Source organism: Salmo trutta, chromosome 6 (assembly GCF_901001165.1).
Source record: "Salmo trutta chromosome 6, fSalTru1.1, whole genome shotgun sequence".
Lineage (NCBI taxonomy): Eukaryota > Metazoa > Chordata > Actinopteri > Salmoniformes > Salmonidae > Salmo > Salmo trutta.
Genome location: NC_042962.1, coordinates 56,700,897 through 56,727,762, shown reverse-complemented (window position 1 = coordinate 56,727,762; position 26,866 = coordinate 56,700,897). Strand labels below are relative to the sequence as shown.

General features: G+C 44.1%; 5 protein-coding genes across 9 annotated transcripts; 2 read left to right on the top strand and 3 right to left on the bottom strand.

Moving 5' to 3' along the window:
* Nucleotides 1–385: 385 nt before the first annotated feature.
* LOC115196383 (coagulation factor X-like) lies at nt 386–1,635 on the bottom strand. The gene is made up of 5 exons (XM_029757163.1): nt 1,478–1,635; nt 1,050–1,211; nt 887–911; nt 621–737; nt 386–518 (listed from the first exon to the last, which is right to left on the bottom strand). Exons 2-5 carry the CDS (start codon nt 1,185–1,187, stop codon nt 508–510), a joined length of 291 nt encoding a protein of 96 aa, XP_029613023.1. The 5' UTR covers nt 1,188–1,211; nt 1,478–1,635; the 3' UTR covers nt 386–507.
* A 167-nt stretch (nt 1,636–1,802) lies between these two features.
* LOC115196382 (coagulation factor VII) lies at nt 1,803–5,804 on the bottom strand. The gene is made up of 8 exons (XM_029757162.1): nt 5,607–5,804; nt 5,010–5,182; nt 4,878–4,902; nt 3,542–3,655; nt 3,274–3,417; nt 2,950–3,044; nt 2,735–2,855; nt 1,803–2,607 (listed from the first exon to the last, which is right to left on the bottom strand). Exons 1-8 carry the CDS (start codon nt 5,701–5,703, stop codon nt 2,063–2,065), a joined length of 1,314 nt encoding a protein of 437 aa, XP_029613022.1. The 5' UTR covers nt 5,704–5,804; the 3' UTR covers nt 1,803–2,062.
* Nucleotides 5,805–10,490: 4,686 nt separating this feature from the next.
* On the bottom strand, nt 10,491–14,492 carry LOC115196381 (uncharacterized). Of its 2 annotated transcripts, none has more exons than XM_029757161.1 (8): nt 14,032–14,492; nt 13,583–13,793; nt 13,270–13,392; nt 12,873–13,105; nt 12,368–12,505; nt 11,849–12,122; nt 11,641–11,724; nt 10,491–11,546 (listed from the first exon to the last, which is right to left on the bottom strand). In XM_029757161.1, the coding sequence occupies exons 2-8, from the start codon at nt 13,767–13,769 to the stop codon at nt 11,404–11,406; spliced, it is 1,182 nt and encodes a 393-aa protein (XP_029613021.1). In that variant the 5' UTR covers nt 13,770–13,793; nt 14,032–14,492; the 3' UTR covers nt 10,491–11,403. The 2 variants fall into 2 exon arrangements, with proteins under 2 accessions (XP_029613021.1, XP_029613020.1); XM_029757160.1 differs by having other exon boundaries at nt 13,999–14,488.
* A 158-nt stretch (nt 14,493–14,650) lies between these two features.
* LOC115196380 (histone-lysine N-methyltransferase SETDB2) lies at nt 14,651–19,937 on the top strand. 4 transcript variants are annotated; one of them, XM_029757159.1, is made up of 10 exons: nt 14,654–14,729; nt 15,020–15,096; nt 15,234–15,347; nt 15,424–15,576; nt 15,712–16,561; nt 16,676–16,845; nt 18,588–18,863; nt 19,085–19,290; nt 19,370–19,458; nt 19,575–19,937. In XM_029757159.1, the coding sequence occupies exons 2-10, from the start codon at nt 15,069–15,071 to the stop codon at nt 19,690–19,692; spliced, it is 2,004 nt and encodes a 667-aa protein (XP_029613019.1). In that variant the 5' UTR covers nt 14,654–14,729; nt 15,020–15,068; the 3' UTR covers nt 19,693–19,937. The 4 variants fall into 4 exon arrangements, with proteins under 4 accessions (XP_029613016.1, XP_029613019.1, XP_029613017.1 ...); XM_029757157.1 differs by having other exon boundaries at nt 14,658–14,725; XM_029757158.1 differs by having other exon boundaries at nt 14,669–14,725; nt 15,023–15,096.
* Nucleotides 19,938–23,356: 3,419 nt separating this feature from the next.
* On the top strand, nt 23,357–26,317 carry LOC115196378 (protein CREG1-like). The gene is made up of 4 exons (XM_029757153.1): nt 23,357–23,750; nt 24,539–24,658; nt 24,846–25,106; nt 25,436–26,317. Exons 1-3 carry the CDS (start codon nt 23,457–23,459, stop codon nt 25,104–25,106), a joined length of 675 nt encoding a protein of 224 aa, XP_029613013.1. The 5' UTR covers nt 23,357–23,456; the 3' UTR covers nt 25,436–26,317.
* The last annotated feature ends 549 nt before the right edge of the window (nt 26,318–26,866 follow it).

The following is a 26,866-nucleotide window of genomic DNA, read 5'->3' as shown; positions in this document are numbered from 1 at the left end:
GGTTTGAGTGTCTCAAGAACTGCAGCGCTGCTGGGTTTTTCACGCTCAACAATTTCCTGTGTGTATCAAGAATGGTCCACCACCCAAAGGACATCCAGCCAACTTGACACAGCTGTGGGAAGCATTGGAGTCAACATGGGCCAGCACCCCTGTGGAACGTTTTCGATACCTTGTAGAATCCATGCCCTGTCGAATTGAGGTTGTTATGAGGGTAAAAGGGGGTGCAACTCAATATTAAGAAAGTGTTCCTAATGTTTTGTACACTCAGTGTATAGGACATAGGATGCCATTCGGGATGCATCCATAGATAACATCATATATGATGACAATACAACTGGTCATACAACGTTGACATGGCACATGGCCTGTGACTGTGACTGCTAACCTTGTGTCAGGCAACGCTGTCCATCAGTCCCCAGGAAGTAGCCGTCCACACATGAACAGTTCCGTCGGCCCCCCTCCTCCTCGCAGAAGTGCTCACACCCCCCGTTCTCATGCAAGCAGGAGTCAGGAATGGCCTTGAATGATGAAATAAAGAATGTGTTTATGTAAGTAAACGGGGAAAAGAAACCTTAGAAACTAAAGTTTCCAGAGAAACTTCTCCCATCAAGAACTATTACCCAGCTCGCAGTTCCGTCCACTGAAGCCTGGCAGGCACAGGCAGGTGTAAGAAAATCCTAATATGCTAGAGCAGCTTCCTTTGTTCTGGCAGGGGTCCGATTGGCAGCTGTCTTGAACTGTAAGGATGAATACATTTGTGTACATTTGGGATCTCATGATCAACGAAGATGTTAAAAGATTAAAAGATAGTGGTGGTGGTGTCTGGGTATTTGTGACTGTAGCTTTCAGTAGTGAGAATGAAATGACACACTGTACGGAAGCTCACCATTGTAGTTTCTCCAGAACTTCTCCTAAGGGAAGAGAATGGGAACAATTCACTGAGGATATCAGGTAGGAATCATGTTCAGAGTCATTATAATTATTTTTTTTGCCTATCATGCAGTCTATGGTCTGTTCATGGTCAGATTGTGGTTCAACCAGGCACTGACCGTAGCCTGTTCGTGCTCAAACACTTCCCGCGCCTCCTCTTTGGAACACTTCTCCTCAAGGCACTCTCGCTCCAGGTCCCCCCTTTTGAGCTCCTTGAACCAGCCGGTGTTGGCACGCTTAGGCCGGATGGAGGCCATGGGCCTGGTCCCGCGCCAAGAACACTGCAAGACCGGAGGAGAGGGGAGTTGTACACACACACACATAGACACATATGCACAAATACACACAGACACACACATAAAAACACACACAAACACACACACACACACACATACACACGCATATGCACAAACTGCATGCACATACACAAGCAAACAGGAAGACGACAGAGGTAGATATGTATTGTACATAAATGAATGCATATTTACAAACTAAAGTTAGAAACACACACACACACAAACACATACGTAGGGGTAAGTTAACTTACCTGAGGCGTGATGACAGCAGCGGATACTTAATGTAAGACAGAGAACATGAAGCCACATGATGACTGCCCTCAGAATATCTAAGCACACTGTCGCTCTCTGTTCCTCTCAGTCCACAGGTCCAAAGTCTGGACAAAATCCTGATTTGGGCCCTAACCCTCCCCTAACACGTGCTTACCTTCCTCTGTCACTGACCCTATGCAGGCTCCTCCCTCCCTTTCACAGCCCTCCCACTCTTTCAGTTACATCACTGATCTCATGGCTACATGCACGCTAAGTTGTGTTATGTTTCTTATCAGTTAGGAAAACAATCCAACTTAATTTTCAAATAACTATTTATTTTTTTCTGGCTGAATAAACTGTAATTTTCATCAAACACACACGTTAATACTTGGATCAAAGAAAATATATATCTTAGGTTTGTCTAAGAAACTATAAAGATTAATGTCATCATTATATTTATAATTTATGTCTTAATCCAGATTCTAGTTTGGTGCAGGATTGTGTCTTGGACTATTATCCAGCATCATCCTTGAGGAGATCAGTCAGTGTTTTTTGGAGGGGTGTTTTTAAATGGACACTCCCACTCAGCCGGTCGCCATGGTCTGATTGATCCAGTCCAGGAAGTTTGAGACGCGGGTATAGATTCCGTAGACGTCCTCTTGGGCGCACCCTTTACCCCAGCTCACCACGCCCGTCAGAAACCAGGTGTTCTTGTAGCGGGTGACCAGGGGCCCTCCGCTGTCCCCCTGGCACGCATCTTTTTTCCCGTCCCTGAACCCAGCACACAGCATGTTCCTGGTCACATTGAGGCCTGTGATGCGACACTCCTGTAGGGGGACCCGAGGAACCTCCAGCCTCTGGAGCAGAGTGGACGGGGGTCCTGACTGAGCCAGGCGGCCCCAGCCACTCACCACGGAGGTGCGCATGGCCCCCAGCGTGCGCCCGAAGGAGCCGTCCAAGGCGGGCAGGCACACAGGCACCACGAAGGGTCCAAGCACTACTTCCCTCTTGAGGTAGAGCAGAGACAGGTCCCGGTCCGTGGAGGTGTGGTTGTATTGGGGGTGGATCAGCATCCTCGTCACCCGCCGAACCTGCTCCGTGCCCTCCTTCTTCGCACGGTTGTGTTCACCTTGAAGGGGGAGGAACTCAGGATCAGTGGACCATGAACACTCAGAGGTGATAGTTAGCATTGGGTTTGTGGCAGCTGAGATACTGGGAGCGTTGAGAGAACACTGTAATACCATTTTCCCACTCACCCACTGTGACTTGCCAATGGGAGGCAGTCGTGTGCCACATGCAGTGGGCAGCAGTAAGGATCCAATGTGGAGCCAAGAGGATCCCCCCACATTTATATTCATTCATGTACTCCAGCAAAACCTGCAGTGACAGAGGGAAAGGAGAGTGTGGGACAGACATAGACCTGGATCTAGCCACGTGTTGGTCAGTCAATAACTACAGTTTAATGCTATACCTGCCATGGGCACTCTCCCTTAGGACAAATTGTGCCTTTCACAATTCGGGGCCCGGGCCTGAACGTTTTCACAATTCTTCCACAGGGAAACGGAACTAAGAGGAGAGAGAGCAAGAGAGAGAGCGAGAGAGAGAGAGAGAGAGAGAGAGAGAGAGAGAGAGAGAGAGAGAGAGAGAGAGGTTAGGAGTTGAGGGTAAAGAGAGAATACAGACAAGAGAAGGACTACAAAAGGAGAAGATTAAGTGCTTGTATGGAGATGGCCTCAAGAAGCACAGGGCTGTTGGGAGTTGTAGTTGTTAGGGTTTGGCCCAGTGTGATACAGACCTTGGGGTATGCAGCTACTGCTGTCATTGCCCAGGCTGTACCCAGGGGCACAGTGACAATGGTGAGACAGGTCTGGAAACTCTGTACAGAAGTGCTCACATCCCCCATTTCTGTACAGACAACCATCATAAGAGTTCATCAATGCTGTGGAGGTAGAGATAGAGACAGACAGGAACCAAGAGACAAGAGAAATGGAAACCATTATTGAAGAAGATCCAAGAGCTAATTTCAGTGATTCGACAGACAGATACAGGTGTGTTGTACCTACTTTGGCCACAGTTCCGTCCTTCAAACCCAGGGAGACAAATGCAGATGTAGGTGTTCACCTGACCTACACAGGTAGCCCCATTCAAGCAGGGGCCAGACTCACACTGATTCACCACTACAGACAGAGACAATATTAGATTATTATTAGAACCATTATAATGAGCAACGAGAAATATATGTAGATTTGGCTAAATGTACAGTACCAGTCGAAGAGTTGGACACACCTACTCATTCAGGGTTTTTCTTTATTTTTACTATTTTCTACATGGTAGAATAATAGTGAAGACATCAAAACAATGACATAACACACATGGAATCATGTAGTATCCAAAAAAGTGTTAAACAAATCAAAATATATTTTAGATTCTTCAAAGTAGCCACCCTTTGCCTTGATGACAGCTTTGCACACTCTTGGCATTCTCTCAACCAGCTTCACCTGGAATGCTTTTCCAACAGTCTTGAAGGAGTTCCCACATATGCTGAGCACTTGTTGGCTGCTTTTACTTCACTCTGCGGTCCAACTCATTCCAAACCATCTCAACTGGGTTGAGGTCGAGTGATTGTGGAGGCCAGGTCATCTGATGCAGCACTCCATCACTCTCCTTCTTGGTCAAATAGCTTTACACAGCCTGGAGATGTGATGGGTCATTATTGGTGTCTTTCAGTAGTGTTCTTTGCAGCAATTCGACCATGAAGGCCTTATTCACGCAGTCTCTGAACAGTTGATGTTGAGATATGTCTGTTACTTGAACTCTGTGAAGAATTTATTTGGGCTGCAATTTCTGAGGCTGGCAACTCTAATGAACTTATCCTCTGCAGCAGAGGTAACTCTGGGTCTTCCTTTCCTGTGGCGGTCCTCATGAGAGCCAGTTTCATCATAGCGCTTGATGGTTTTTGTGACTGCACTTGAAGAAACTTTCAAAGTTCTTGACAATACAACTGATTGTCTGATACGCATTAAGGAAAGAAATTCCACAAATTCACTTTTAAGAAGGCACACCTGTTAATTGAAATTATTTCCAGATGACTACCTCATGAAGCTGGTTGAGAGAATGCGAAGAGTGTGCAAAGCTGTCATTAAGGCAAAGGGGGGCTTCTTTGAAGAATCTGAAATATAACATATATTTTTATTTGTTTAACACTTTTAACACTTTTTTTGGTTACTAAATGATTCCATATGTGTTATTTCATAGTTTTGATGTCTTCACTATTATTCCACAATGTAGAAAATAGTAAAAATAAAGAAAACCCCTGGAATGAGTAGGTGTGTCCAAACTTTTGACTGGTACTGTACGTTAAAGTTGAGTGTAGCTTTGAGTCCCCTGAAGATAGCCTACCTGAGTAGCTCTTCCAGAACTCCTCCTGCATAAAACAAGAGAGAGGAGTATTTAAAAAGATTCGAATGTTCTGGGACAAATATGGAGAACCTACCTCCTCAGATTCCATCTGATCATTCCGTTTACACTCACCAATTGTTCGGGGAGGGTGAAGATTTCCCGTGCCTCCTCGTAGCCACATTGCTCCTCCAGGCACTCTCTCTCCAGGTCTCCCAGTCTCAGCTCCTCCAGCAGGCTGTTAGCACGCCGCGAGCGCTGATGATGGAGCACCCCACTGGCCTCCTGTGTACTCAGGAATACTGGAGCTGCCAGGACGGAACATGACTGCTCACACTACATAGACTTTAAATTGATAGACATCCAACAAACTTCCACAGGAACAGAGTACAAATAGTAGGAAAAGGAAGAAGAATCCTGTTGAAGACCATGGGTGGTTGAAAAGTTGCTATTACTGCACACACAAGGCTGTAAACAGTCTCTGTACGCAAATACAGACAAACAGACAGACAGACAGACAGACAGACAGACAGACAGACAGACAGACAGACAGACAGACAGACAGACAGACAGACAGACAGACAGACAGACAGACAGACAGACAGACAGACAGACAGACAGGAAGTCAAGCAGGGCATTGAATAGCCAGCAGCGTGTGGTGCTGTATTTGAAAGGTACAGGGCTGAACCAAGAACCACCAAAGTAATTTACATCCTCAGATCTGAGACTCACCTCCAGGAAGTCCGGTGCAGGCTGGGATACAGAGGGCCAGCAGGATAAGGTGGCTGAGCTTCACTTTCAGAGCGTCCGTGGTCGTAGACGACTCCATTACTGAGCTCTCAGGGCTTGACCCAAGTTCAGTCCTCCCACAAACACATACTCCACAAACACACACACAGCAAATCAGTCTCTCTCTCTCCCCTCCCTGATAGAACATGTATCAGGGTAAACCCACGGGGCAGTTGGCTGGGAGACTAACATTGTGAAATACAGTGACTGGACTGGAGCCAAGGAGGCATTACTAGTATCACACCAACAGGAGGTGCTGTTGTATGACAACACAGTGGAGGCAGGATATTTTTCCACATGATAAAGCATGTATTCAATGTATCAAAAATGTAAATAACTCATTTTTGATCAAATGTGCAGTTACTGCTCTTTTGCTTTGTAAGGCAGTATAGTTTACAGTGCAGAAAGCTATAATGGCTCCGAGGCAACATATCCTCAATGCAACTTCCTAAAATAACTGCCCACCTCAATATTAATGTAGTCTATTGCCACTATAGAACTAACACTTTACATTGAGGGAGGGAAGACAGACCTGTCACTGAGGAAGATACAGTGCCTTCAGAAAGTATTTGTACCCTTTGACTTATTCCACAGTTCGTTGTATTACAGCCTGATTTCAAAATTGATCAAATTTACCCATCTATACATAATACCCCATAATGACAAAGTGAAAACATGTTATTAGAAATGTTTGCAAATGTATTGAAAATGAAATACAGAAATATATTATTTTAACATTTCTTCAAGTTCTGTCAAATTGGTTGTTGATCATTGCTAGACAACCATTTTCCATAGATTTTCAAGTAGATTTAATTCAAAACTGTAACTCGGCCACTCAAGAACATTTACTGAAAGGTGAATTAATCTCCCAGTGTCTGGTGGAAATAAGACTGAATCAGGTTTTCCTCTAGGATTTTGCCTGTGCTTAGCTCCATTCTGTTTATTTTTATGCTAAAAAACTCCACAGTCATTAACAATTACAAGCATGCCCATAACATGATACAGCCACCAATATGCTTGAACATATAGAGAGTGGTACTCAGTAATATGTTGTATTGGATTTGGCCCAAACATAACACTTTGTGTTCAGGACAAAAAGTTAATTCCTTTCCCACATTTTTTGCAGTATTACTTTAGTGCCTTGTTGCAAACAGGATGCGTGTTTTGAAATATTTGTATTTTGTAGATGCTTCCTTCTTTTCACTGTGATTTAGGTTAGTATTGTGGAGTAACCACAATGTTGTTGATCCATCCTCAGTTTTCTCTTATCACAACCATTAAACGTTGTAACTGCTTTAAAGTAAAACATGTTTACCTTTATTTAACTAGGCAAGTCAGTTAAGAACAAATTCTTATTTACAATGACAGCCTAGGAACAGTGGGTTAACTGCCTTGTTCAGGGGTAGAACAACAGATTTTTATCTTGTTAGCTCAGAGATTCAATCTGAGCACCTTTTAGTAATTGATCCAACACTTAAACCACTAGGCTACCTACATTGACCTCATGGTGAAATACTTAAGTGGCTTCCTTCCTCTCCGGCAACTGAGTTAGGAAGGACGCCTCTATATTTGTAGTGTACACCATTCAAAGTGTAATTAATAACTTCACCATGCTCAAATGGATATTCAGTGTCTGTTTTTTCTTTTCTTCCTACCAATAGGTGCCCTTCTTTGCAAGGCATTGGAAAACCTCCCTGGTCTTCGTGGTTTAATCCCGTGTGGCTCAGTTGGTAGAGCATGGTGTTTGCAATACCAGGGTTGTGGGTTCAATTCCCACGGGTGAAAAAAATAATGAAATGTATGCATTCACTACTGTAAGTTGCTCTGGATAAGAGTGTCTGCTAAAATGTTTAAAAAAATGAAATGTACTGCTTGACTGAAGGACCTTACAGATAACTGTGTGGGGTGCAGAGATGATCGAAAATCATGTTTAACATTATTATTGCAAACAGAGTCCATGAAACATTTTATGTGACTTAAGCAAATTTTATCCTGAACTTTAGACTTGCCATAACAAAGGGTTTGAATACTTATTGACTCAATAAATTTCAGCTTTTCATTTTTTATTAATTTGCAAAATGTTCTAAAAACATAGTTCAACTTTCACATTATAGGGTATTGTGTAGGTATTATAGGGTATTACCTTTCATTGTGTGTAACCCACTTGGTTTCTCAAATGACTGCCTCACCTGGTTCACCAACTACTTCTCTGATAGAGTTCAATGTCAAATCGGATGGCCTGTTGTCCGGACCTCTGGCAATCTCTATGGGGGTGCCACAGGGTTCAATTCTCGGGCCGACTCACTTCTCTGTATACATCAATGATGTCGCTCTTACTGCTGGTGATTCTCTGATTCACCTCTATGCAGACTACACCATTCTGTATACTTCTGGCCCTTCTTTGGACACTGTGTTAACTAACCTCCAGGCGAGCTTCAATGCCATACAACTCTCCTCCCGCGCCTCCAACTGCTCTTAAATGCAAGTAAAACTAAATGCATGCTCTTCAACCGATCGCTGCCTGCACCTGCCCGCCCGTCCAGCATCACTACTCTGGACGGTTCTGACTTAGAATATGTGGACAACTACAAATACCTAGGTGTCTGGCTAGACTGTAAACTCTCCTTCCAGAATCACATTAAGCATCTCCAATCCAAAATTAAATCTAGATTCGGCTTCCTATTTCGCAACAAAGCATCCTTCACTCATGCTGCCAAACATACCCTCGTAAAACTGACCATCCTACCGATCCTAAACTTCGGCGATGCAATTTACAAAATAGCCTCCAACACTCTACTCAACAAATTGGATGCAGTCTACCACAGTGCCATCCGTTTTGTCACCAAAGCCCCATATACTACCCACCACTGCAACCTGTACGCTCTCGTTGGCTGGCCATAGGTAAAGCCCCGCCTTATCTCAGCTCACTGGTCACCATAGCAGCACCCACCCGTAGCACGTGCTCCAGCAGGTATATCTCACTGGTCACCCCCAAAGCCAATTCCTCCTTTGGCTGCCTTTCCTTCCAGTTCCCTGCTGCCAATGACTGGAACGAACTGCAAAAATCACTGAAGCTGGAGACTCATATCTCCCTCACTAGCTTTAAGCACCAACTGTCAGAGCAGCTCACAGATCACTGCACCTGTACATAGCCCATCTGTAAATATCCCATCCAACTACCGCATCCCCATACTGTATATATTTATTTATCTTGCTCCTTTGCACCCCAGTATCTCTATTTGCACATTCATCTTCTGCACATCACTCCAGTGTTTAATTGGTATATTGTAATTACTTCGCCACCATGGCCTATTTATTGCCTTACCTCCCTTATCTTACCTCATTTGCGCACACTGTATATAGACTTTTTCTACTGTATTATTGACTGTATGTTTGTTTATTCCATGTGTAACTCTGTGTTGTTGTATGTGTCGAACTGCTTTGCTTTATCTTGGCCAGATCGCAGTTGTAATTGAGAACTTGTTCTCAACTAGCCTACCTGGTTAAATAAAGGAGATTATTATTTTTTTAATACCGGTAGGTCAGTGACAAAAAACTCTCAATTTAATCCATGTAACACAATTCTTTGGGGGGAAAAGTCAAGGGGTGTGAATACTTTCTGAAGGCACTGTAATGATGAAGAAGACAGTACAATAACAGTTGTTGACATGTGGTTAGATTTGGTAATGAGACACCATTTATTGGGCCTGAAGGATACAAAAAAATATATAATAAACATGATCCACGTGAAAAGCAGCATGTACTGTAGATGTTAGATAATGGAGGTTTTCACACCTTAATTACAGTACATACCGTAAATTCCGGACTATAAGCCGCAACTTTTTTCCCAGGCTTTGAACCTCGCGGCTTAAACAATGACGCGGCTAATATATGGATTTTTCCCGCTTTCATTTTTTGTTCTCCAAAAAAACACATTCTGTGACGTGCTCAGTTTTTTGGCGGCATGAAGCTTTCATTAGACCAATGAAATTGCCAAACGGGTTAAGGTCAAACAACTTTTTAGTTTACTGTTTAGATTAAATCGAGCGCTCTCAAACTTCCCATCATTCTGATTACGGTAGTCATTTTGTCACCCTCATCATGGCAAAGACACGGAGAAATGCATATGATGCAGCTTTCAAGTTGAAGGTGATTGATCTTGCTGTTGGAAAAGGAAATAGAGCTGCTGCACGGGAGCTTGGTCTTAATGAGTCGATGATAAGACGTTGGAAACAGCAGCGTGAGGAATTGACTCAGTGCAAAAAGACAACTAAAGCTTACTGCTAATTTTTTATTTTTTGTTATTCGTTAAAGCCTATTTATTTTTGTCACAAGCCGTGTTTCGTTAAAGCCTATTTATTTTTGTTACAGGCCGTGTTTCGTTAAAGCCTGTGTAAAGTTCATTTGTTTCAATGTACCGGTAGGCACCTGCGGCTTATAGACATGTGCGGCTTATTTATGTTCAAAATATATATATTTTTTTAATTCAGTGGGTGCGGCTTATATTCAGGTGCGCTTAATAGTCCGGAAATTACGGTAATTAGAGATTGTAACAGTGTATACTATTGTATGTGCACATAATTGACCAGCATAAATACTGTTATTCAACTTTAAAACACAATTTGGCAGGGCATATTACCTTTCAAATAACTTCATTAGGTTCTATCCAAATGAAAATAAGACTGATAAAATAAGTTACCATTGAACTGCCATAATCAAATCACAATTTTTCCCTTCGCATAACTTGGAAACAAGGAATGTAGAAATGTTGCAGGCTACTGTCTATCTGCTTCTGCAATCAATGTATATGATCAAATGTACTTTAAAAAAGTTTTACTTTTTATTCTTCAACTCAAACTCGATATGAGTATAAAGTTTACGGTATAATTCCAAGTCGAAACAGATCGCGCATATATTCTGATGAAATTCTGTGACGTTTTGGTTGTTCGGCAGCGTTCGGCAGGGTTTTTCACCCCGGCGGTTCATCACACGTTTTTCTTGAGGCTTGTCAAAGTTCCGTAGCCGAAGTCTACGCCCCTTCGTCGGTGATTGGTCAACAATAGGGAATCTTCAATGAAGTGCTTGTTGTCATTCAACGAGAGACGACTAGTTTTCATGCAGATGTTAAGAAATACTGCACCAAAAATCTTAGATGTAAAATTGCGCAACTAAGACCTCCTCAGCAAAAACGTAAAAGGATTTACAGATTTCTCTTAAATTAATTGAGACTATTTTGAGGAAGTGTACTGACTATGGCGTCTCAAGAGGTACATACAGTAATATTTTCACTTCTTTCAAATTTTTCAAGCGAAGGTATTTTAAGGGAGTATGCGAGCACAGACGTTCACTTCGCCTGGCCGTTTACGCCTTAACTCCAACTTATCTCTAAAATATATTTAATGGAGACACAGTTGAGAACAGTTACTTGACGTATGGTCGAGAGAGATAGCTGAGCTTTCAGCTGGGGAGTAAACCAAGGCAAACCTGGAAGGCCTTAAGAGTAAAATTGGGAAAATAAGCACTTTTACACAAGGTAATTATTTGTGCATAGTAATCTTTTTCATTGTAAGGTACCTTTTTGTGCATACAACGACTAGCATGTGAATACCAAGGCCAATATAAGGCTCAAAATCAACAAACATATGTACACAGATGTTGTTATGAGTTACAACAACCAAACGGAGGTAAGGTATGTGTGTCAGTGCTATGATGCGCGCTTTATGTCCTATAGGGGGCAGTCTCAGAGCATCTTTAGTATTTCATGGATGGGTTCCTGTGCGTTCCTCAATCCATCCTTCCACTCCTGGGGTACAGATCCACCCGTGTACCCTGCCCTCGCCCCCAGCAGAGCCCCCAAAGCAAAACCCCTGTTGCAGTTCTCTCCTGAAAAAGACACACAGACACTTTATACTGACAATTCTCAAAACACACACCTTAAAACAGATGAATTGGCACCACATGCAAACAAAAAACTTACCGCCACAATTGGTGTTTGCCAGGATCCCTCCATGGGGGTCACTGTGAAACTCGTGTGCTAGGTAGAACATACTACTGAGGGCAGCTATAAATGACACACAAACTTCTATTAGACTCAGTGGACACTTGCATCACACATTTAAATGGAACTAAATCACACTGCTGTGTATAGGTAGACAAAGAGAAGAGAGAGAGAGAGTGATAGACACCTCGGGTGTAGCAGGCCATGCCAAGCATTTCCACTGCACTCTGGTGAACCTTGAGCCCCTCTGCAGAAGAGGTTGGAAACCTGGCTGCTTTCTCTATGTAGGGCTTGCAAGTGTCCCATGCGTCCAGCTCGGGTGACTTGAGGGCGGCCTCCGCTTGCTGCTTCAGACACTCCCCATTCAGAGTGGCATGGAGGGCTCGGGCGTACAGCGTCACATATTTCTCCACCTTGGGGTGGGGGTGGGTGAGCCGGACAAACTCTACCGCTGCAGACACCTGGGAGAGGAAGAGAGAAAGGACAGTAAAAGAGGGGGAGAGAGAGTGAGTTTCATTGGGAAATCTTCATCTCTTGTGTTCTCGTCTCCTTCTCAAAACCCATTGGATGAGAAGTTCAACGGTCCCTCCCCTCTGACGTTCTTATCCAATGGGTTTTGAGATGAGGCAAGGAGAGAAGGATCAAGGAAATGCAATTGAGATTCTCCTATTCAAATATTCCAAAAAGGGGTGGGTGCAACACTCGCAGCTTGGTCCTCATTGGCTGTGGCAGAGAGAAGCACAAAGGGGATGGCCATGGGGAGGCAGCCAATAGCATCTAGCTGGCTGTCGGGGACTGACACGTTCATCTTCTGCTGGTAGCGCTGCTCTGCAAACTCCAACACCTGGAACACATAGACAAGACACACAAACGTAACACCTGGAACACATAGACAAGACACAAACATAACACCTGGAACACATAGACAAGACACACAAACGTAACACCTGGAACACATAGACAAGATACACAAACATAACACCTGGAACACATAGACAAGACACACAAACAACACCTGGAACACATAGACATAACAAGTGGAACACATAGACATAACAAGTTGAACACATAGACAAGACACAAACACAAGACTTGGAACACATAGACAAGACATGACTAACACCTGGAACACATAGACAAGACAAACTGTGAGACACTGTCTGGTTAGGTGTGTAACTTCGTATGTATGCATGCATGTGCGTGTGCATTACCTTGCTGGAGGAAGTGGGTCTGGGGTCTTGCCAGTCGGAGAAGAATGCTCTGTGGAAGGACTCTGCGTAGGTGTCTCCATGTGTTCCTGGCGTGGTCATGAAGTGTACGTAATCAGCCAGCACCTTCCCCCTCGCCGCTGGTTCTGCCACGCTGGCAAACTTCCCCCCTGTCAGGGCCTGTGCCACCCTCAGGGAGCAGATGGCATTCAGGGTATTCTCACCTGCCTGGAGACCTGCACAGAGATATACTTTAATGAATAATTGATAATATGTATTGTCAATAATTATTTTCCTTACAGAACTGCTTTTAAAGATATATACAGACCAAAGTCAGAGACAGTTACTTTTTTCATTTAGTTACATTCATTCGTGAGATGAACTAAAATTAAGTGAGTACCTTGGTGATAGTGAACCGATCCGCCTGATGCCTTCCAGAACTTGAGCTTGTTATGGAGGATTACGCTACCCACAACATGGGGTCTGTTCCCACCAGAGGACCATGCAGTGCGACCGCTCCCCGCTATGGACCCGAGGGAAAGAGACAACAGATGAAGGACTAACTCTAAATGTTTCAATGTACCTATTGCCAGTTTGATGAACATCAGGTGAAGAATGAATGCTCCTGCATATATCAAACACTCATGTCATGTCATAATAATGACCAATAAACAACTCATTTTCAAATTCAGTAAAGGGTGATGTTAACATACCTGAGTTGGAGAGGGTAAGGATGCTGGACGGGTGTCTGTTGTTGGGTGCGTTGAAGCCGGTGATCCATCCTCCAAAATCTCTCTTGATGTCATCGATGTTGTAGTACCAGTGCACGGGCATGGACATGGCGTCGGCGGCACACATTCCCCACAGCGCCTCTCCCACCGACCTTCGCACCTGGGTCATCTCGGCTAGAGACTGGTGGTGTTACTTCAGAAATCAAACACAAAAACATGTATATTTCAATAATAATAGTAGTCTATGTTCAGATGGGTTACCCTGTGGCTACTGGTGCTCCAGGGGGCTATATAGGTAACGTTATGTGAGCTGTAATAAAGAGTCCAAACGTGGACATAGACGGGACAGAATTCCTTTAAATTGTTTAGAGTGGTTTAAGAAACATATGCGGTCTTACCGTATAAATGTCAAATTGTAGAATGATCCTCACCCTTTTGAAGGTGTAGTTTCTGCTGCATGTATGAACACCAGAATGCGCATAATGATTTCGATTTAGAACTTACGTAAATGCATTATTGCTGTGTTACAAAACTACACAGGGTCGTATTCACTTGACACCAAACGGACCAAAACGGGGAGGGACTACCTAAACTTATCCAATAAGAAACTCGTTGTCGTTGCAGAACGTTTCCGTTGCAAAAACGTTTTGCTCTAATGAATAGACCTAGAAAATAGCCGACTGCATAACCAGAGTTTGACATAACTACCAATTTACATTTTGTAACCGTCAGACAATCAACTCTCGCCAACTGTACATAAGTCCCTCAACATGCAAGATGACGAACATTAAAGTTGAAGAATGTTTCATATTCGTAGTGAAATTGAACTGTTTCACTTTTCAACGGGGTCAATTCATGAAAAGCTAATGGAGAATAGATATATATTCAGTTTTAAAAAGGAGACATTAAATATTGTAACGTGTGACTCAAGCGAATGTAAAATTGGTCAATTTATCTGATTCCCATTGCTTTGTTACGCTACTGTGGATTTGCAGATCGGTAATATGTTGGATTTGTCTTCTATATGAACAAAATAGTGAAGTGCATTGTGGGTATTCAAATTTCATCAATGGAAGTAGACAAAGTAAAATGTCTCGATACCATCAGGGTTAAATAGATAAGGCAGTAGGTACATTAGCTTATGTTTTGAACGAACTGTAAATTGGTGTCGACACTTGTATAATGATGATTTTTGCAAGCAACTTCCTGAAATCAATGCATGCAGCATAGCAAAGATAGCTAGAGGTCTAGCTAATGTTGTTACTTACAACATCCTTACTGGTGTACGTTAGCTGGTAGTACTAGCTAGGCCATCGACGTTGGATACCAATAATATAGATGTAGCTAGATTGGTCTTTGGTAGGCTGTATATCCGGCATAATATTGACTATGTGCTTAGCCAATTGCACATTTTCTTAGCAGGTATCCGAGGAATTCATAACCAGCTGACCATCCATCAATATTGAAAATGGATGGGTCAGAGAAAACAGAAGTTGGTGAGGAATTTTCACTTATACCGTTATATTGTTTCTAGTTTCACATACATCTCATCCAGATTGAAAGATGGAACCAGTTGTTGTTGGAGATCATCATGCAAATGATTTGTTCCTGACATTGTTTTCTCTGATTTCAGCGAGGGCGAAGTCATTCTGGGTACAGGTGGATGTGGAACAAGCATTTGATGAGCTGTATGAATATCTGACACACCTGAAGCATGCCATCAAGACCTGCACTGCTACAGACAGAGGTACCATATATACAGTACACACACACACACACACATACTGGCCATTGATGCAATAATTGTTCTGTTTTTGTTTTAGAATATGTCCAGGGGATGAATATGATTACATTATTGGATTCCGGGCTGATTGTGACACCGGCAACTACAGGCCCAGCTACAAATACAGCCCCAGCTACAAATACAGCCCCTGCCACTGGGAATGAGTCTTTTGTGGAGGTGGTTATTGGTGCAGGTACACAGCCTACTTCACGCCCAGTATATCATTAAAGTATTGGATTGATTGGATCCAAACGTGGTCTCTGAGCTATCCCAATATCTCAGTTTGCTGCTAGCCTAACATCTTCCCAACATCTTCTCCACCACACAGAAATCCTCACAGTTTCAGTCCCTGATATTGACGACCCCCAGACTCCACTGCCCCCCCAACAGACAGAGCCCGTCTCCCCTCCCTCACCCCTCCGTTACGATGGCTCCATCATCCCCATGTCGCCCCCCTACCCCAACAGAGAGGACCTCACGGCTCCCCTGCTGCCCCTCCAGCTCCCCTACCAGCTCCATACCTGCAGCCAGGCCTGTGTGCCCCACCTGCCCCCGTCCGCACACCACTTCCGGGGCCACAACCCTCTCAGGATCCCCCTACTCTGCTCCTTCCAGCGGCAGTGTGCTCCCACCCCACCTCTCACTACAGGGATTGAGACCGATTGTGATGGGACTGAACCAGACTCTAAGGGGGAGGGCTCTGAGAATTCTGAGGGTGCAGAGTTGGACTCTGAGGTCACGGAGCGGGGCGTTGTTTACAAGGCTCCATGTGGGCTGAGTCTCTGCACCCCAGGGGAGGTGCTATGCTTTCTGTTTGCCACGGAGAGTCACGGCGTTCTGCAGGTGGATGACTTCACCTTTGACCCCCTGGTGCAGTTGGAGTGTCTGCGGCCACCGCAGTGGCGCCCACCCGGGCTAGCCGAGAGGGACCTGAGCCGGGGGTCAGAGCCAACGCCGGTGGAGTTGTGCCTGCGGGAGGAAGGAGTGAGGCCGGAGGACTTCCGCTACAGGAAGGAGCGTTGGCCTCACGGCTGTTTCCTCAGTTCGGGCCCACTGTTCACCACCTGCTGCGACTGCACTGACGGCTGTGGTGACACGGAGAGCTGCGCCTGCTCTCGGCTGACCCCCGGCGGCAAACACTACTCCCACCAGAGGCTGTCTGAGCCTGTGCCCAAAGGGTGAGTTGGGCTGGGCGTCTGGCTGTGTTAATGTCCTTTGTGTATCTATTGTGCCTGGTGAGTGCCTGCCATTACCAACTACTCATGAGATATGTATCTGTGTGTGTCTGCTAGGCTGTACGAATGCGGTCCATGGTGTGGGTGTGACCGTGGAATGTGCCAGAACCGTGTGGTTCAGCGGGGTCTGCGTGTCCGGCTGCAGGTCTTCCCCACCGGAAACAAAGGATGGGGGGTGCGTTGCCGTGACGACCTAGACAGAGGCACGTTCGTGTGCACATATGCAGGTAGGGGAAAGTGACAGTTTGCTCCTGTACGCTTAAAATGATTGTTCAGCGAAAATGTACATACAGTGGCTTGCGATAATATTTCACCCCCTTGGCATTTTTCCTATTTTGTTGCCTTACAACCTGGAATTAAAATGTATTTTTGGGGGGATTGTATCATTTGATTTACACAACATGCCTACCACTTTGAAGATGCAAAATATATTTTTTTGTGAAATACACAAGAACTTGAGCGTGCATAACTATTCACCCCCCCAAAGTCAATACTTTGTAGAGCCACCTTTTGCAGCAATTACAACTGCAAGTCTCTTGGGGTATGTCTCTATAAGCTTGGCACATCTAGCCACTGACATTTTTGTCCATTCCTCAAGGAAAAACTGCTCCAGCTCCTTCAAGTGGGATGGATTCCACTAGAGTACAGCAGTCTTAGTCGTACCACAGATTCTCAATTGGATTGTGGTCTGGGCTTTGACTAGGCCATTCCAAGACATTTAAATGTTTCCCCTTAAACCACTCGAGTGTTGCTTTAGCAGTAGGTGGTCCCAGTCCCAAATCTCTGGAAGACTGAAACAGGTTTCCCTCAAGAATTTCCCAGTATTTAGCGCCATCCATCATTCATTCAATTCTGACCAGTTTCCCAATCCCTGCCGATTAAATGGTGTTCTCAGATTGATGAGAGGTGTTGGGTTTGTGCCAGACACAGCGTTTTCCTTGATGGCCAAAAAGCTACATTTTAGTCTCATCTGACCAGAGTACCTTCTTCCATATGTTTGGGGAGTCTCCCACATGCCTTTTGGTGAACACCAGACGTGTTTGCATATTTTTTTATTTAAGCAATGGCTTTTTTTCTGGCAACTCTTCCACAAAGCCCAGCTCTGTGGAGAATACAGCTTAACGTGGTCCTATAGACAGATACTCCAATCTCTGCGGTGGAGCTTTGCAGCTCCTTCAGGGTTATTTATCTTTGGTCTCTTTGTTGCCTCTCTGATTAATGCCCTCCTTGCCTGGTCTGTGAGTTTTGGTGGGCAGCCCTCTCTTGGCAGGTTTGTTGTGGTGCCATTTGTAAGTCGCTCTGGATAAGAGCGTCTGCTAAATGACTTAAATGTAAATATTCTTTCAATTTTTTAATAATGGATTTAATGGTGCTCCGTGGGCTGTTCAAAGTTTCAGATATTTTTTTTGTTGATCTGTACTTCTCCACAACTTTGTCCCTGAACTGTTTGGAGAGCTCCTTGGTGTTCATGGTGCTACTTGCTTGGTGGTGCCCCTTGCTTAGTGGTATTGCAGACTCTGGGGCCTTTCAGAACAGGTGTGTATATACTGAGATCATGTGACAGATCATGTGACACTTAGATTGCACAAAGGTGGACTTTATTTAACTAATTATGTGACTTCTGAAGGTAATTGGTTGCACCAGATCTTATTTAGGGGCTTCACAGCAAAGGTGGTGAATATATATGCACACACCACTTTTCCATTTAATAAAAAAAAAAAATTGAAACAATTTTATTTTTTCATTTCACTTCACCAATTTGGACTATTTTGTGTATGTCCATTACATGAAATCCAAATAAAAATCAATTTAAAGTACAGGTTGTAACGCAACAAAATAAGAAAAACACCAAGGGGGATGAATACTTTTGCAAGCCACTGTATTTGCATAAGAACCATCCCATTAATAAAGGCTGAACTGTGGATCCAAATCAAGGATCTGAAACGTTATTAACTTCCCTTCCTTTCAGGTGTAGTTCTCAGGGCAGGACTGGACTCCGACGAGCCCCTCCCACCCAAGCGGCAGAAGGCGGAGCTTCCCTCCGACGACGAGGTGGAGGTGGTAGATGAATGGCTGGCGCCGGCAGGGGAGGGACGAGCGCCTGCAGAGACCCTGGAGCCCTCGCCCCCCTCCTCACCTCCTGACGGGCTTCATGTGCCCGTTATCCAGAGGCCCGGGGTGGAGCTTTCTCCACAGATACAAGCTGTGTTGGTGGGGAGCTCCCTGCCAGTCCAACCTCTCACAGGTACTGGAAACTGGGCCAACGGATGCTTCAGGGGGCTTCATGGGGCTTCATGGTTCCATTAGCCTGGTTACACAAGACTGACCGCTGCACTCACTATTGTTCCACTGGTTTAACCAGGCTATGGTTCCCAATGATGAACATTGAGAAACGAGGCATTGTGGGTGCCTAGATAATATGCAGTCTAACTTATTTTCTTTCCTGTTACACTTTTCCTTCTTCAGGCATGGAGGTTGAAGAGGGTCTGGAGCAAGAGAATGGGGTACAGAAGCCACAGCTGAATTCCCAACCAGACATGAAAGAAGTGGATGTGAAGCTGTCTGTGTCCACAAGCGCAAGCCCCAAAAAACTGGGCCCAAAGCAGAACCCTATGGAGCACCGGTATTACCTAGATGCCACGAAGGAGGGGAACGTGGGAAGGTTCATAAATGTAGGTGTATGATGGTGTGACTATCTACTCCCATTCTTTAACCCACCCACTCATAACCTCTGACATTTTGTCTCTACAGCACAGCTGCGACCCCAACCTATTTGTGCAGAACGTCTTCACTGACTCTCATGATCCAAACTTCCCCGTCATCGCCTTCTTCACCAGCAAGTAAGTGTCCGGAATAGTCCCTTTTTAATGGGTAATGATTTTGTGATAAAACTACGCGATTGGGTTGATATATCAGTACCAACAGCAGATTGTGCTTTTTCTATATTTTCTTGCAGAGTGGTGAAGGCGGGGACTGAGTTGACCTGGAACTACTCCCACAGCCCTGACTGTGACCCGGAACAGGAAGTGACATGTCAGTGTGGCAGTGAAGGCTGTCAGGGACTGCTGGCCTGAACCTTGAGATTAACACAGAAACAAAATACTCCATTAAAGCCTGCTCCTAGAGCCTGCTTCCAGACCCATTACATAGTCAGTTTGTGCTGTAACCAAATCTGCCTTCAGACCAGGCCACAATGACCCCAAGATGTGTATGATCGTGGACAACCTGTTATGCTTTGCCCTCATCACCTTTGTCTATTAACCTGTAAATGAGCCTTTGTATACTTAACAAAAATAAACTCAGCAAAAATAGAAATGTCCTCTCACTGTCAACTGCATTTATTTTCAGCAAATTTAACATGTGTAAATATTTGTGTGAACATAAGATTCAACAACTGAGACATAAACTGAACAAGTTCCACAGACATGTGACTAACAGAAATGAAATAATGTGTCCCTGAACAAAGGGGGGGGTCAAAATCAGAAGAAACAGTATCTGGTGTGGCCATCAGCTGTATTAGGTGCTGCAGTGCATCTCCTAATGGACAGCACCAGATTTGCCAGTTCTTGCTGTGAGATGTTACTCCTCTTCCACCAAGGCACCTGCAAGTTCCCAGACATTTCTGGGGGGGAATGGCCCTAGCTCTCACCCTCTGATTCAACAGGTCCCAGACGTGCTCAATGGGATGGAGATCCAGGCTCTTCGCTTCCATTGGCAGAACACTGACATTCCTGTCTTGCAGGAAATCACGCACAGAACAAGCAGTATGGCTTGTGGCATTGTCATGCTGGAGGGTCATGTCAGGATGAGCCTGCAGGAAGGGTACCACATGAGGGAGGAGGATGTCGTCCCTGTAACGCACAGCGTTGAGATTGCCTGCAATGACAACAAGCTCAGTCCGATGATGCTGTGACACACCGTCCCAGACCATGACGGACCCTCCACCTCCAAATCGATCCGCTCCATTGTACAGGCCTCGGTATAACGCTCATTCCTTCGACGATAAACGCGAATCCGACCATCACCCCTGGTGAGACAAAACTGCGACTCGTCAGTGAAGTGCACTTTTTTCCAGTCCTGTCAGGTGCAGCGACGGTGGGTTTGTGCCCATAGGCTACGTTGTTGCCAGTGAGGACCTGCCTTACAACAGGCCTACAAGCCCTCAGTCCAGCCTCTCAGCCTATTGAGGACAGTCTGAGCACTGATGGAGGGATTATGCGTTCCTGGTGTAACTCGGGCAGTTGTTGCCATTCTGTACCTGTCCCGCAGGTGTGATGTTCGGATGTACCGATCCTGTGCAGGTGTTGTTACACGTGGTCTGCCACTGCAAGGACAATCAGCTGTCCGTCCTGTCTCCCTGTAGCGCTGTCTTAGGCGTCTCAGTACGGACATTGCAATTTATTTCTCTGGCCACATCTGCAGTCCTCATGCCTCCTTGCAGCATACTTAAGGCACAATCACGCAGATGAGCAGGGACCCTGGGCATCTTTATTTTGGTGTTTCTCAGAGTCAGTTGAAAGGCCTCTTTAGTGTCCTAAGTTTTCATAACTGTGACCTTAATTGCCTACCATCTTTAAGCTGTTAGTGTCTTAACGACCGTTCCACAGGGGCATGTTCATTCATTGTTTATGGTTCATTGAACAAGCATGGGAAACAGTATGTAAACACTTTACAATGAAGATCTGTGAAGTTATTTGGATATTTACGAATTGTCTTTGAAAGACAGGGTCCTGAAAAAGGGATGTTTCTTTTTTTGCTGAGTTTATAAATGCAACAAGCAACAATTTCATTGATTTGACTGAGTTACAGTTCATATGAGGAAATCAGTCAACTGAAATAAATTCATTAGGCCCTAGTCTATGGATTTTACATGACTGGGAGTACAGATATACATCTGTTGGTCACAGATACCTTGAAAGAAATGGGCCTCACATTGGGCCTCAGGATCTCGTCACAGTATTTTTGTACATTCAAATTGCCATCAATAAAATCCAATTGTGGTTGTCTGTAGCTTATGCCTGCCCATACCATAACCCCACCATGGGGCACTCTGTTCACAACATTGACATCAGCAAACCGCTTGCCCAAACGACGCCATACACGTGGTCTGGTTGGTTGGACGTACTGCAAAATTCTCTAAAATGATGTTGGAGGCAGCTTATGGTAGAGCAATGAACATTTAATTATCTTGCAACAGCTCTGTTGGCAGGTAGCATAGCAGTTAAGAGCGTTGGGCTAGTAACTGAAAGGTTGCTGGTTCAAATCCCCAAGCTGACTAGGTAAAACAAAACAAATCTGTCGATTTGCCTTTGTGCAAAGCACATAACCATAATTGCTTCTGTAAGTTACTCTGGATAAGAGCATTTACAAAATGACAAAAAAATGATTCATGCAGTCAGCATACCAATTGCATGCTCCCTCAAAAGTTGAGATGTGGCATTGTGACAAAACTGCACATTTGAGAGGCCCTTTGTCCCCAGCACAAGGTGCAACGGTATAATGATTGTGTTGTTTAATCAGCTTCTTAATATGCCACACTTGTCAAGTAAATGGATTATTTTGGCAAAGGAGAAATGCTCATTAACAAGGATATTAACAAATCTGTACAGAAAATGACAAAGCTTGGTGTGTATGGAACATTCATGGAATCTTATTTCAGCACATGAAACCAACACTTTACATGTTGCATTTTTGTTCAGTGTAGCAGTTTGTAGAGCATGGGGCTTGTAACGCCAGGGTAGAGGGTTCAATTCCCAGGACCACCCATATGTAAAATGTGCACATGCATGATTAAGTCTCTTAGGCTAGAAGCATCTGTAAGATGGCATATTTTAGAAATGATACCATTGTATGAGGTCCACCATTGAACCAAATCAAGTTGTGTAGATGAAGTAGTCACTGAATGCTTTTAGTGGACCAGTTCAGTTGACTGCGTTGTCAACTAAGACCTGTAGAAATGGAAAGCAATTGAAGAGGTTCAACTGTCTAGGAGTTTACCCAGTTGGAAATTCTAAAGGAAATGTTTTCCACATCAAAACCCTAGAACACTTACATACAAGAGGCAAATGTAGGCCAACTAGGGTCTTAGTACAATACTTATTAGGAAACACAAATAAGTGCACTTGCAATAAAAACATTGTACATTTAAAACTATTGACACTGGATGTCTTTGGCAGTACAGGCATCTCTAGACGCCTCGTCAGTCTTCTAGAGGAGCAGCATGGCTTGGCTGTTTGGAAGAACACACACACAGAATTGTGGACGCCGCCCTGTGTTCAGCTCCTCACAGCCAATTGGATGTGCCGGGGACAATGCGCCAGTTGTGTCATGGGCACCATTACCCGACAGCTCGAGAATTTATGAACAGATGACAGCGATGTAACTTGTCGCTCGTGTGCAGATGCGGTTTGCGCAGTTTCCCGGCGAAATCGGTCTACATAAACTGGCGACCTAGCGGAGCGGTGTGTCGGTCTTCTTTTTGGTGACAGCTTTTCCACAACCAACCATCAGTGTTTTGTGGGCTGTTGAAGTGATTCACAGGTGTATTTCATGGTCAGGTTTACCATCAACAGGAGGGATACAAATCTCCCCGAATATGTTGAAATGGTCTTTCACGCTAGCCCTATTCTTACCGTTTTCGTAGAAAGCAACTTGTTTTTTATCATGGGAACAATTACTGGTAATTGAGTGCGCCTGGATTTGAGAAAAAAAGTTAGGCTCGCGCCCAGCTGTAAAGTCACATGACACAGGTCCCTGATCACGTGACCGCAGCATACAAAACACTCCTCGTTCCTTTCTTTCTACTTGTGTTTACAACGTTCTTATACCGCACTGGTTTATGGAGGAGATGGAAATCAACATGAACACATTGCTGGCAGCAGGGCTTCTACTGCTTTTCGCTATGCCCGGCGAACTTTACAGAATCCCTCCGCACGAGGAAGTCGCCAGGATGGCTAGATTCGTCGCCAACCAGTGCAACTGGGCTTCCATGGCCACAATATCGACCCATGAGCCAGTGCAAGGACAACCCTTCTCCAATGTGTTCTCTACCAGTGACGGGCCAGTTGGGTCTGGGACTGGGGTGCCCTACATGTACCTCACCACTATGGAGATCTCTGTCCAGGATTTAATGGTGGGTAGGACAATATTTCTGTCAATTGCAACGTAGGAAAGGTATGGATCACTGTTGTTGCCAACAATGTAAAGACAATACAATGAAGTAAAGTCGATGACAGATAAGGTTATTATTTGCATTATGTCGCCTACTGCAAGAAAAAGTCCTTGTTCTATTTGTAGATGACACTTCATTTCCATTTAGAGCCATGACTGAAAGTTGTTAAATTATGCAACTCATTGGCCCATCATGAGTCAGCTGCTTTTGGGGAGTGACACAGTTTTTTGTAAATTTACATTTACATTACATTTACGTCATTTAGCAGACGCTCTTATCCAGAGCGACTTACAGTAGTGAATGCATACATTTCATTTTCATTTCATACATTTTTTTTTTCTTCGTACTTGGCCCCCCGTGGGAATCGAACCCACACCCCTGGTGTTGCAAACACCATGCTCTACCAACTGAGCTACAGGGAAGGCTAAATGACGTCACATTTCAGTCATATGTTGATGGTGGCAATGAATTGACAGCTCCTAGTCTGACCCAGCCAGCACCATGTATGCCAGGTTACGACACACTCTTTGGGCTCAATCCGATCCGCTTTAGCCAACATCCTCAGATGTTGAACTGCGTTAGAGCTGTCCAATCCACAAGCGGCTCCTGGCATATACCTAAAGCGAGCAAACCATAGGCTAAACTTTGTACCTTTTCTCTAATATATAACCTACACAGGCCTATATGTGTGATGCCATTCAAAAGGGATGTGCTGAAGAGTAAGGAGATACTGACTGACTGTGTTTCAGGTGAACCCCCAGGCTTCCTTGTCCATGTCCCTGGCCCAGACAGACTTCTGTAAGAACCAAGGATACGACCCTCAGGATCCCCTTTGTGCCCACATCATCTTCTCCGGCTCTGTGCTGGAGGTGAGGGTTAATGACATACACACACAATCAGTCTCACTCACTTGCACAGAGTTTATCACATCATCTTCTCCGGCTCTGTGCTGGAGGTGAGGGTTAATGACATACACACACAATCAGTCTCACTCACTTGTACAGAGTTTATCTTCATGAATCCTCACTGTTCTGTTTACCTGTATGTCTCTGACAGATTAACGGTACAGAGGCCACCTTTGCCAAGAAAGCCCTGTTCAGCCGCCACCCTGAGATGGTTGACTGGCCCACCGACCACAACTGGTTCTTTGCCAAGATGAACATCACCAAGGTGTGGGTTCTGGACTACTTTGGAGGGGTGAAGACAGTCACCCCAGAAGACTACTTCAAGGCTACACCCTACAAGGCTACACCCTACAAGGCTACACCCTACAAGGCTACACCCTACAAGGCTACACCCTACAGGAGACACCACTGAGTGAGTAGCTATTGATGCTTTTCTCTTGCCTCTGAGGCCCTGTCCAGAAACAGCCCCCAGCCTCTGACACAGGATCAGTGACTAGGGGTTTCACTGCCTGGTGCAAATCATCTCAGGATGCACTGTTGTGGAGTGCACCTCTGAAACAGAGTCTGATTGGTCAGATGTCATGGTGTTTGATCAATGTGTCATCGATATGGTTTATTGTCAGGAATGAAAGTAATGAATAGCACAAAGTGCATGTGACAAAAATGTACTGAGTCACTGTTTTAGTTTACAGTGGCTTCAGAACAGCTGACTGTTGTATTTCTGTCTTGTGATTCTTGTAGGAGGACACCACAGTCAGTTTGATGCAGAGGAATCGTACGTTTTCCGTAGGGATCTAGAGGGCAGGGGATGATGGACCCAATATTTGGAACGATGAAGCCATTTTTATTTTTTTAATTCCAACTAAATTTGCTCAATAATGGCCATTTGCTGAATTCCAAATAATGTAATATCTACTGGGGTGTCTGTGGGGGAAGGGGGTGGTTTGGAATTCAGAGTTTCTCTCTTATGCTTCCAATTGAAATGTATGGCTATAGGGATGGATCTCTGTGTGTAATTGCATGAGTGAGCAGGTTATACCCTTTAGGAAGCTCTCTTGTTGTGAAATATAATTATTTTAAGAAGGACTGCCTTCGTTGTTAGGGAGTTCATTTGGCTTTTGTAGTTCTAAGAAAGAATTGATGGCATCACTCTCCCATGTGAGCAGTCACATGCAGTGTTGTATTTTTACCACAAGAGGGGGAGGTGTGAGGCTTGGTACAGACAGAAGCAACTGGCTTGAAGGGTAGTTTGACCAAATTACATCTGTTGTAGTCAGGAGGTGATTGTTTTTTGTAATGCCATTTGGGGTATGCCAACAAGGGTACCACCACTCTATTGCTTTTGGACAATGCCACCAATAAGCTGTAGCAAGGTAAACAAACCCACATTCTGGGTGGCAGACGCTAGCTCCATAGAATACCTTTAATGTAGGTATCCATCATATTAGAATAAGTTGTAATTTGGGTGAACCATTTCTTTAAAGCAAAGGGAAAACATGATGCTCTTGTTGAATTAAATTGTGTGTTATAGTTAGTGGTATGTGTTGATTATGAAGCATTGCACTTGTCATCTACAAATCCATTTCTCATTTTACAAGTAAACCTTTTTTAGTCTAGTCTTCATTTAATTAGTTTGGGTCTAATTCATTTAAATTCAATTTCATGCCAAAATATAACTAAATATGACATGCATTTAAAACAAAATGTATTCAGTTTTACAACTTCACTTCTGATTTTTGCTGGAATTTAAATACATTCTTTGTATATTTTCTACGTGAAATAAGTGTTTTTATATATATATATATATATATATATATATATATATATATATATATATATATATATATATATATATATATATATATATATATATATATATATATATATATTATGCTACTCTATTCTAAAAAAAAAAAATCTGTGCCTGAAATGGCTTCAGAACCTTTCTGATCACCACCTGTAAAACAAACTGATTGAGGTTTTGATGCTGACACGATACATATTTTTGTAAACAAAATGATGGCTGATTTGTATAAATAAAGTTATATTTTGTATGTGCAGTACTTTCCTTTGTTCTTGTAAATGTAATATTTATCTTATTAAATAATCAGGTTGGTTTTCCCATGTAGGATACAAGTAAGCATGACTGGTCACACTGGGCTATTAGGTAGA

Coding starts and splice junctions, on each gene's coding strand:
- LOC115196381 (XM_029757161.1), bottom strand. CDS start 13,769: ATGACCCAGGTGCGAAGGTCGGTGGGAGAGGCGCTGTGGGGAATGTGT. Junction 13,106..13,269: donor ATCGGTTCACTATCACCAAG/GTACTCACTTAA, acceptor ATCTCTGTGCAG/GTCTCCAGGCAGGTGAGAAT. Junction 11,725..11,848: donor CATGGCCTGCTACACCCGAG/GTGTCTATCACT, acceptor TGTCATTTATAG/CTGCCCTCAGTAGTATGTTC.
- LOC115196380 (XM_029757156.1), top strand. CDS start 15,069: ATGGATGGGTCAGAGAAAACAGAAGTTG. Junction 15,097..15,233: donor GTCAGAGAAAACAGAAGTTG/GTGAGGAATTTT, acceptor CTCTGATTTCAG/CGAGGGCGAAGTCATTCTGG. Junction 15,348..15,423: donor CTGCACTGCTACAGACAGAG/GTACCATATATA, acceptor TTTTTGTTTTAG/AATATGTCCAGGGGATGAAT.
- LOC115196382 (XM_029757162.1), bottom strand. CDS start 5,703: ATGGAGTCGTCTACGACCACGGACGCTCTGAAAGTGAAGCTCAGCCAC. Junction 4,903..5,009: donor TCACCCTCCCCGAACAATTG/GTGAGTGTAAAC, acceptor TGTTTTATGCAG/GAGGAGTTCTGGAAGAGCTA. Junction 2,608..2,734: donor CCATTGGCAAGTCACAGTGG/GTGAGTGGGAAA, acceptor TCCCCCTTCAAG/GTGAACACAACCGTGCGAAG.
- LOC115196383 (XM_029757163.1), bottom strand. CDS start 1,187: ATGGCCTCCATCCGGCCTAAGCGTGCCAACACCGGCTGGTTCAAGGAG. Junction 912..1,049: donor TTGAGCACGAACAGGCTACG/GTCAGTGCCTGG, acceptor CTCTTCCCTTAG/GAGAAGTTCTGGAGAAACTA. Junction 738..886: donor GTTCTGGAGAAACTACAATG/GTGAGCTTCCGT, acceptor TCATCCTTACAG/TTCAAGACAGCTGCCAATCG.
- LOC115196378 (XM_029757153.1), top strand. CDS start 23,457: ATGGAGGAGATGGAAATCAACATGAACACATTGCTGGCAGCAGGGCTT. Junction 23,751..24,538: donor TCTCTGTCCAGGATTTAATG/GTGGGTAGGACA, acceptor ACTGTGTTTCAG/GTGAACCCCCAGGCTTCCTT. Junction 24,659..24,845: donor TCTCCGGCTCTGTGCTGGAG/GTGAGGGTTAAT, acceptor TGTCTCTGACAG/ATTAACGGTACAGAGGCCAC.